This window comes from Oryzias latipes, chromosome 11 (genome assembly GCF_002234675.1).
Source record: "Oryzias latipes chromosome 11, ASM223467v1".
In the NCBI taxonomy this organism is placed as follows: Eukaryota; Metazoa; Chordata; class Actinopteri; order Beloniformes; family Adrianichthyidae; genus Oryzias; species Oryzias latipes.
Genome location: NC_019869.2, coordinates 15,699,057 through 15,709,371, shown reverse-complemented (window position 1 = coordinate 15,709,371; position 10,315 = coordinate 15,699,057). Strand labels below are relative to the sequence as shown.

General features: G+C 38.6%; 1 protein-coding gene across 5 annotated transcripts in view; it reads right to left on the bottom strand.

Annotated features, from left to right (window-relative positions):
- Positions 1–4,435: 4,435 nt before the first annotated feature.
- LOC100125505 (retinoic acid receptor RXR-beta-A) overlaps positions 4,436–10,315 on the bottom strand; it is a 29,551-nt gene continuing 23,671 nt past the window's right edge. For all 5 annotated transcript variants that reach the window (XM_011480990.3, XM_011480991.3, XM_020707169.2 and 2 more), the window contains one exon: positions 4,436–10,187. In XM_011480990.3, coding sequence (XP_011479292.1) covers positions 10,040–10,187 — 148 coding nt within the window. In that variant the 3' untranslated portion in view covers positions 4,436–10,039. The remainder of the gene's footprint in view (positions 10,188–10,315) is intronic.

Here is a 10,315-nt window from a genome sequence, read left to right as displayed (position 1 = left end):
CCTCCTCTAACAAATGACCACACGTAAACTCACTGCTTACACAGCCTTCAGTCTATACTGAACGATCAATGATATTGATCATTTAGGATAAAAAAATGCCAACTTTTCATGATTCACAGCCTTTTTTAACTACACACAGCAGAAAAGAAATTATGTAAATGTCCAATGAGTTAAGAAAAAATTACATAATAACTGTAAAAATACATTAATTTATACTGCAACATCTTTAAATCTGTAGAAGGACAGAAAATACTGATTTGGCCCACTGGAAGGCCGCATGTGGGATTCAAAGCAGGAGCTATTTGATGTAAAGCATTGGCTATGTATTGTTCATCCAATCAGGATTCTCTAGTCTGATGCAGTGAGTCTGAAAAGCTGCCAGGCATTAAGACATTTTAAGAGATCTTTTTAGGTGTGTTTCTGTTTAGCTTTTGACAGGTTTGGTGTTTAGAACAAGTTCAGTCGGTCATGAGTGAACACTCAAGTCTTTCAGATGTTCAGTTCACTCTTTCATTTTAACATATTCAGTCTGTGAGTTTCTCTCGATTACAAAGACGCTCTCCTGGTTTATAAATATATTTAAATTCACCCACATTTAGCACTGCTCACACACAGCTCCCAGTCACTTAAGTGTACCCTGGCTCGATTTGGTTTGCACATAGACAAAACCCCACCATGTGATTACAGCTGACAGAACATGAGGACAGTGGCTGACCAGTGGCTTTGCTTGTTGTTTATTCTCACAGTTGGGTTGCTCGCTGTTGGGTACTTGCAAATTAGCATTCAGTTAATAAATATTTTTTAATTGACTTTCCTCTAAGTTTTTTAAAGCATCTCAGTCAGGCTTCCTTCTATTTATTTTAAGATGTTAGGGATTAACAGGAGAAGATGGATGGATGAATAGATGGACATCTAGCATGAGTTGCCCCACCGATGTATTCATTCCTAAACGTATCCATCCTCTTTTCTTCCATAAGAGAACCTCAACATTTTCATCTCTGCTACCTCCAGCTCCGCCTCCTGCCTCTTTCTCAAGAGTCACAGTCTCTAAACCAACAACATGGCTGCCCTCACCACCGTCTTCTTCACCTGTCCTTTCGTTCTTGCTGACACAATCTCTCCATTTCTCTGGACTGTTGACTCTAAAGTCCTCCACCTTCTTCACCTCTGCTCCATGTAACCTCACCATTCCACTTGAGTTCCTCTCATTTACACACAGATGCTCTGTCTTGCTGTGCCGACCTTCACTCCTCTTCATTTGTCTTTTTCCTCTCCAAAACCTTCCCCTCTCTAGATGATCCTACACTTGCTCCCTGCTCTCGCTACACATCACAACGTCATCTGCAAACATCATGGCCCACAGATAGGTCCTCACCACTGTCTTACAGCTCTCAAACATGTCCTGAACAACTCCAACATTCTTCTCTACCACTTGAGACTTCCTCATACAAACCACAGCTCATCTCTCTGTGTCCTGCCAGAGACTTTGTCTAGATCTACAGACATGATACAGCTCTGTCTGACCTTCTGTGCTCCTCTCCACCAGCCTCTTTAAAGTAAACATTGCTACTGCTGCACTCTCCTGTGGTATGAAACCATACTGTTGCTTACAAATGCTGACCTCAGTCTAGCTTCCACTCCTCTTTCCCATAACTTCATTGTATGACTCATCAGCTTAATTCCCCTGTGGTTTCCACAACTCTGCACGTCTCTCTTCTTTCTCAAAACGGTTACTTCTCCTCCATTCCTCAGGCATCCTCTTACTCTCCAAGATCTTGTTAAACAGCCCAGTCAGAAACTCTACTGCCACCTCTTCTAAACTCTTCCATACCTCCACAGATATGCCAGCAGGACCAACTCCTTTTCCACTCTGTATCCTCTTCAATGCCTTCCTCACTTCTTCCTTCCCCATCTTTGCTATTTTCTGCTCCACAGTAACCATCTATTTTACTTTGTGCTTTAACATTTTCCTCTTTCATCAGCTCTTCACAGCTCTCTTTTTATCTTTCCATCACACTTTTGGAACACTAATGCATACGCTTAGACCTGAATTATAATGACAACAGTTGTATCACATTTTACAGTTTTTGATCAGTTCCAGTCAAATTCATTAGCGTTTCTAAATATAAAAAATGGTAAAAGATTATGCTAAAAGAAATAAAAAAATAGACATTGATTCATTATATGGACAAAAAGTAACTTTTAAGCTGTCAGCAGGAAGTAGATTGCCTTGTTTAGAGAATAAATACTCTCAATTCTGTTGTGTTTTACAGGTGTGCACGCTTTGGAGCAAAGTGGAGGGCACTATGCCACACAGAACCCAATAAATGAGGGCAAGGGGCTTAAGATATGGTCCGTTTATTCAGAGGACAGCAATAACATTCACCTGGTGAGAACATTTCTGAGGCAAAAATTAGGAGGACTATGAGCCTTGGTATAAAGGTGTCTTTCTGCAGGTCTCAGCCTCACATACCACAGGGATTGGGAGGGGAGGGAAGGATCAATGGAGCCAGGCAAAAACCAACAGCATTAGAGGTCCTACAGTAGTGAAGGAGTATAGTGAATTACATTTACTCACATTAATGTAGCAATGGTTTCATTTTTTAATATTGAGAAAATCATGAGCATGATAAAGGTAAAAGCTATAATAAAGCGCTGTAATGTTCCAATGACAACAGCTCCACATATTTGGAAGTTTACGGTCTGCAGGACTGAAGGTGACCTCTATGGATGAGGCTAAAGGAGAAAAACTCATGACAAATTGAAGAGAATAGTATGAATGGTAACCAAAAAAAAAAAAGGAAAAAAAAAACCCTCAAAAGACATTAAAAGTGAACTCTGAGATCAAAGCACATCAGTGTCGCTTTTTGAGCCTAACTGGATTTCATGGGAAACAACCAAGTGGGACCCCACTGTTGAAAGAAAATCATGAAAAAGCAAGACTGAAATTTGACACTATGCATATCAATAAGTCAGAAAACTTCAAAAGGTTGTGCAACAAAATATTAAGTTATGGATGCTATTGTTTATATCCATGTTATGATTAAAAAAATGGTTCTGTTGAAAAATTCTAAGGCTAAGTACGTTTTCCATTTATTAAGATTCCATATATCTTTGTTATTTTTTGTCAGTTTTATGTTATTTTTGTGTTTTTTTAATTAACAGATGAGAATCAACAATAAAAGTTAAGTTGAAACCAGAGATGTGATACTTTTGTATGTCACTTGAGCACTTCTTAACCACCAATACTTTAGAGTATACCTGATGATTATATCAACAATCTAACATTATTTTTCCTTAAGCATTGAGCAATTAGTGGTATTTCTAATTCTGCTGGTGAAAACATAGAAGGTGCAAATGAACATTTATTGCTACAAAAGCAACTTTAAGATAAAAGTGAACACCCAGAACTGAAATAATTTTAATTTAGGATTTTGTGGCACTGTACTCAATCACAGAAACTTACATGATTGTCTAATACTATTTTAAATTCAAATCCTAAAACCGTTTAATAAAAATCTAAGCTACTAGCATCCTGAACCAGAAAGGGTCCTCCCAACATTTGATGCAAACTTTATTGACTGTGCCTGGTGGTCCTAAACAGACAGCTCATTGTACGTGCGCCCTCTGCTGGCATAGACTGGTACTGCGAAATCAGCAAAATTGTGATCGCCTCATTCATTTTCATTTCTGCTAAACTAGATGACTTTGTTAGAATATTTGAGTAATTTTTTCCTACTTTTTAGAAAAAATAAAATTTAATATATGTTTTTATGAAAACCGAGAGGCTAACTGAAAGACTTTTATTCACAATAAATTAAAAAGGCTGTGAAAGTTTTACAGTTAAAAATACGTCAGAGTAAACTTGTCAAGTAAAAGAGAACATGGTTGCAGAAAAACTATGAATAGAATGAAACTGCCTCCGATGGAAGCAAAATAAATTTAACATTAGTCTGTTCCCACATTTAAATAAAAATAAAAAGCCTCATCTTATTAGCCAAATCATGTAAAACAGTCAAAATACACCGCAGATTCCCGATCTAGCAATGGTAAGTAGAAGGTGGAGCAAAGGCAGGATGTGCATGACGGAACATGGTCAGTGCTCCCTCTAGAGGGTGAAAGATGTAAATGCAGTGCCAGTGGTCATCTGGGGCCCTGGGGTCCTGCTGGACTGAGGACTTCCTTTCTCAGGACACAGTGGGAAGCTGAGCTGGGACCTTTAAACAGACAATTCAGTTCAAATAACTGAACCACTTTTTTCACAGAAGTCTAAGAGATATTAAGTTTTTAGGATTTCTCTATTCCCTAAGCAATACTCCTCTGTGGTTTCACACTTTCCAATTGCAGAAGAACTTCTTATGAGCATTTTTATAGTGAAATAAATATCTTTGAGGTGATTCAAATGTGATGCCATGAAATAAATACACTTCACAAATACAGTATTAAAACTTTTACTCAGACATGATACAACAGAAACAAGATTCAGAATTAATGACTGAAAATAATTATTCATATTTTTCTTCTTTCAATCCCCAAAGCACACAATAGTCAATCCACTCCACGTTTACAATGGAGTAGAATACAAACAGGACAAAGGACAGACACAAGAGAAAGGAGACTATTAAACAAAAGAGTGACAGATTTCTTTCTGATTTTACAGTTCTTGCATTTAATACTTTATAAAGAAGAAGTGAACAGCAAGTTGGAAAAGCAGAAGACAGGAAACGAGAAAGAAACAGTGGGTGAAGGATTTTAAGTAAACAATAGGAAGATCCTAGATCTACTGGGAAATAAATGTTTGTTTTTCCTTTCAGTCAACCACTCAACACCTTCTCCATGTTCTCTAAGCCTCCTCACTTCTCCTTTTTCCTTTAAAGCCATCACTCCCCTCCTTCTTCAGGAGAGCAACAAATTAAGCCAACTCCTCAGAAAATGTTCTTCTACCACAACTGGATAATACCAAGGTGTGCCCCCTTTTTTGCCAAAAATAGTAAAGACCATTTATTTTTTTTATCATATGTCACAGCAACAAAAATAGGTCAACAACCAGGCTAAAAAAATCTCCAACCAAAACCAGCTGAAGAGCAGGTTCAGAACTAGGAGAGCCCAGTCAATCTATTCTTGTTTTAATCATATGTATGTTCTCATGGTATGAGACCCGATAAAAAGCATCAATTCATGGCTCTAGCACCTGGGGAGGAGGACCCACACTCTGGACTACTGCACCCAGTAACCAGGCCACCCCTCGCCACAAAACGTGCCGTTCCAATCTGGTTGGGGCTCCTGTTCAGAATGGCACAGGCTGAGGCGCAGCACATCAGAGTGCCACACAAATGTCACAACATACATCAGAGGCAACCACAGCCCAGTGGGCCTGCATTTAAGATGGCTGCATTCAGCTTGGCAGTGATTTCTAAACAAAAACAGTGAGGGAGGAGGTTTCTGGACTGCATAGCACACAATAATCCTCACCTCACCGATTACATCAGGCTGCGCCTTGGCTCCAGGGGACGTGGAAGAACGCCGCCCTCTTGTCTAATCTACACACGATGATCAAGTAAGTCTTCAGTCATAAATTGTGATTCGTTAAAAAAAAAAGAAGAACATAATCAATTGTCTTTATCTTCAAAATGCAAGAAATTCCAAAATGTAACAAAGAAGCTGACAACAATACTGTTACACAGTCAAAAGGTCACAGCATGTGTCTGCCTTGAGTGCACACCGCTGTAATAACAAATCTGGGCAGTGCAGTTGATTCAACGGTTTTCCGTAGCGGCCGCTGATCGCTGCAGCTCTCCCGTCAAGTAAAGTTAGCAAAGAAGGGACACGCGGCACTGAATCCCCTCTCTGCATCTTGCCAACACTCACTCGAAGTAAAAGTTTCACATCCTCAAACAATCCAAGATTCAACGGTTTGCTTTTAATATCCCAATACTAAAACAAAGCCCAATCATTTTGAGCCCACACGAGTCACTGAATAAGCCAAGCAGTCAAAAGAGAGCAGAACAACGAGAGGAAAGAGGCAAGGCTGTGCTGACGTAGCAACAGGTCGTCCTCTTCCGAATACCCTCCAGTTATTCTACACAGCCAATTTATCCATTTACAACTGGCAAGTCACAGCCAAAGTTACAGTTTCTGCCACTTATAAAGGCATAGCTGCAGACAGATTCCTCATCTGTCTAAAAAAATCGAAAAACCCAGCCACCAGCCTTTGTTAAATGAGTACGCCTGCTCAGCTACAAGAGGCTCAACTACAAAACCTGCAGTAACTGAATAGCTTTTTCCACTGAAAAGTAATCGAAGCTCAAAAAGTAAAACGTAAAGAACTAAGAGAACTTACAACCATCACGATTATAATGGATGGGAACGGTAATTGATTTCACTGCCCATTAAAATCACATCACAGACTACACTCAATCTAAAAAAATGGCAGAAAGCGCATATTTCAGGAAAAAAAGACTAAATATGATTCAAAAGCTGCATATTGAAAACGGTACGTGATAACAGAGATGATTATCTCCTCATCCAGCTTTGTGTGAGCAGTTTATAGATGTAGTAGTCACTCCAAACTCTTAGCGACTCCAACACTTCCTGCCCCCACGTATAAAAAGGGTGCAGGAGGCCCAAACATTTAACAGAGAAAACCGTGAAACTGAAAACCTACAAAGAAAGTTAACCCCCTGTTGTTAAAGTAAAATATGTCCAACACAAGAGGCCTTCAGCTCTCATCTGTTTGCTCGGCTGTTGGACAGGACAAGTTAAAAAAATTAAAAGAAGAAAGAAAGCTTCTGAGACATCAACCAACTGAGCACTTCCTAAAGTCACCTCTGAGCCACAGCAGAGGATAAAGCTCATTTTGGGCAGCAGTCACATACCTTATTTCTTCTTCTATCAGCTTAACCGTTTCATGATGGCCAAACAATAATGTAAATCATTGAAAAAGCTTATAGGCCATAACATTTTACTCATTCAAGTCATCTGATTCACTCACTAGTACACAGACTGAACTTCAGCCAATAAAAGATCACTGGTGCTGCTAATTTGTGAGCAGGTCACCAACTCACTTTTTTTTTAACATTTCAAAAACAACATTAGTCAGTCATGTTGCATAAGGGGCTGAATTCTCCCTCCAAGTGTCTTGGGGGATGACAATTGAGAAGCAAAATAAGAACAAAAGTTTACATCAACTTTCTCTCACATTAAAAAAAGATGAACGCCTGTTTTACAGGTCTGTTGTCAGCCTCTGCATCCACATCACATGAGAGAGGCCAAAGGTTCTCACTGAGAAGAATTTGAACTATTAGATTGGCAGGTTTCTTACTGCTCATTCTGAACGCCACAAACTTTTCCAAGATCCTACAATTCATGAACGTCTTACTAAAATAGAAAAACACTGCCGTTTCTGGAAGAACAAAGTCTAATCAGCCACAGTCAAAATGCAACTTGATAGTCATTTCCTGTGGTTGGCAGTCCATGACAAAGGGATTTGGGGTCACAAAGATCGACACTTTTGAAATATAGAATTCATTTCTAATTTGACTACAAACTTGCATATAGAGTGCATTGATGTAAATGTGCAAGTCTTAAACTAAAAGACACATCAATGACGTAGCACCTGGTAGAGGTCTGCTCCAGAACACGATACTGCAAAGTGTGAGATCACTCTAATTTTTTACTAGATGATTGGCGTTGCTAATGTACTACAATTTTGTAATACTTACTACAACAAATCTGTCTGTACCCCAGTATTGCATAACTTTGAACATATATTGAATTCGTGGTTTGCCATTTTTTGATTTGGTAGCTGCATTTGACTTTTGACTGCAATACTCCGGTTTAGTTACTCGGTAAACTTCGGTCACAGTAAATGTCAAGTGCCACTTTCAACAAAGTCAGGTCAATCAAGACAAGTGGAAACGACGGCAGGAGTCGGTGCAAAGCAGCGATGAGGTGTGGTTTTGCCCTGGGCTCAACTACAGTTTCATGGTAATTTTACTACGTGGAAAACAAGTTTAATGTTGAGAAAAAAAAAATCTTGAAGCCATCACTTTCTTTAGTTTGGCAGGCCCTTGTTTGGATTTCCCCCTCCTTTGTGGTTTTTCTTTTTGGTATTATTTCAATCTCCTACAATGGTGTCAAGCAGTGACCCAACACACAACCACTAACATTTAAATTGTGGCAGGTAGTATGTGTAGGATTTCCAAAATACTGTTCGTTATGGCATTACAACAAGACAACATTCAACACCCCAAATCACAGAGATGACTGCACAAACATACACTGACCACCAGGAGAAATTATTGTTTCAGTTTTCCTAAACTATATCAGTCTAATTTCACTTTCCAGTTTTATCCAAGTTGTCAGTTCCATTTAAGTATTGATAGGACAGATTAAAGGGCTACTTCTTAAATTCCTCATGCATACGACTTTCATGAACATTAAAAAAAGCTGCTTACGTTAAAAAATGTCAAAAACACAGTATGTCCTACTATAAAAACATGACTCATTTTTCATAAGCATCAGTATATTTCCTTTGAAGAATTTCCTTTTTTCTACAGTACACCTCTAATTCTTATTCAGTTCAAAAAGTATTGTATTTGTTTTAACGTCCTAACATTAAATACATTTTCAATGATTGCTTGCTAGGAAATTCAACAGACTTATAGCCACACAGTCCCAATACAAGATGTCTGGTTGTGTGTTCACAAACCCCAGATGGACAAAAAAATCCTCCAATCACAATAGATGCAAAACTTGTGTTTGATGCTAAAACAAAGCACCTGAACTGTTGGAAACCACAACATTCAACCTGGTGGTTAGTATTGTTGAGCAGTAAAACAACAAACTGATGATGAAATAGGAAAACCCTACACAGTTTACCCATTACATTCTTTTAGAAAACTGAGAAAAGATGGTCATTTCTAAAAAAAAAAAAATGGGGGCGTTTACACAGTTACGACTCACAAAAGTGCATTTATGACAAACAGAAAAAGAAACATTTTAGGGGGAAAAAATAGATAAAATAAGAGAATAAAAACAAGTTTTTCATTTAGCTTCATCGGTTGCTGAGCCACAACCTGATAAAAAAATGCCAAACACCTGCCAAAGTAAAGAAAAAGGGTCAAATCTAAACTTAAGGAAACAAAATTCAAGTCAATATTCTTATCTCACAAAGCCCACTGTGCGCATCAGGGTGGGAGGGACTATGTTTTTCTGTTTAACAAAGTGCTCCCAGGCCCTTTCCTGGATTTCAATGCCTTAGAAAAAGCTCTCATTTCATGAGTACAGTACTTTAAAAATAGAAACTTAAAGAAGTTTCTGCATTAAAAAAATCAAAATAAAAAAAATAAAAATGTCCAGATTTGATTAGTTCACTGGGTGTTTGCATGTCCTTTGCACAACAATTATTAAAGTGAATTTCTTTGATGGTGGTCAGCAGATCTAGATGTGATGTACCTGATTTGAAGCTTAACCCACACAGATACCCAACTAGCTAGTGATGAATACAATACGAGGTGCAGGTAGATGTCACCGAAACAAACTAAAGTAATAGTAAAAGAAAATCCCAGTCAAGTAGATGCACAAATCGACTGTGAGCTAAAGATGTGATAAATGAAGCCTAACCTAAGATTAAGACATTTACTGTCTAATTTGAGACAAAAAACAACAACAACCATATTCCTTAATTATGGTCATTGTGGTGGGTGTGAGAAAGGGAAACGATGGTGAAGATGCATGCGTGTGTATTTGTAATATTATATTAATTCCAAGCCATCTTATCTGGATATTAATTACATTGTACGTCACAATATGTATGGAATTTCAAGAATCCTTGTGTGTGTAATATGTATGGATGACAAGACAAAACACAATGTTGATAAGAATTGTGTGCGTCTTTTTGTGTGTGTGCTGGTGAATTAACCCAGCAGGTGCTGCAGTTAAGCAAGGCCCAACAAAACGAGCCAAAGCCCAAACACAGGAAGCCATCATGAGAATCTTGCTGTGCATCGGCTCCTGACTGGACTAATCGGGGCTCCTCTTAAGTTAGCTGGTGAGGGGCTTCGAGCATTTCCATCAGGAAGGTGTCAATGGGCGTGTCACCAATCAGTTTAAAAAAGAACAAATGCTCCAGACACTTTAGCCCAATGGAGCGCAGGGCCGGGAGGCGCAGCAGGAGCTTTGCAAACCTGAAGAGGAAAAGAGGAGTTAATAGAAAAGAGGTAAGAGTAGTTAGCAAAGACGTACGGTTTAATTGAAATGTTTTATTTTTTAAAAGTGTGTTTCAAGAATAACTGAACAAAGAGGATCTGCTTTT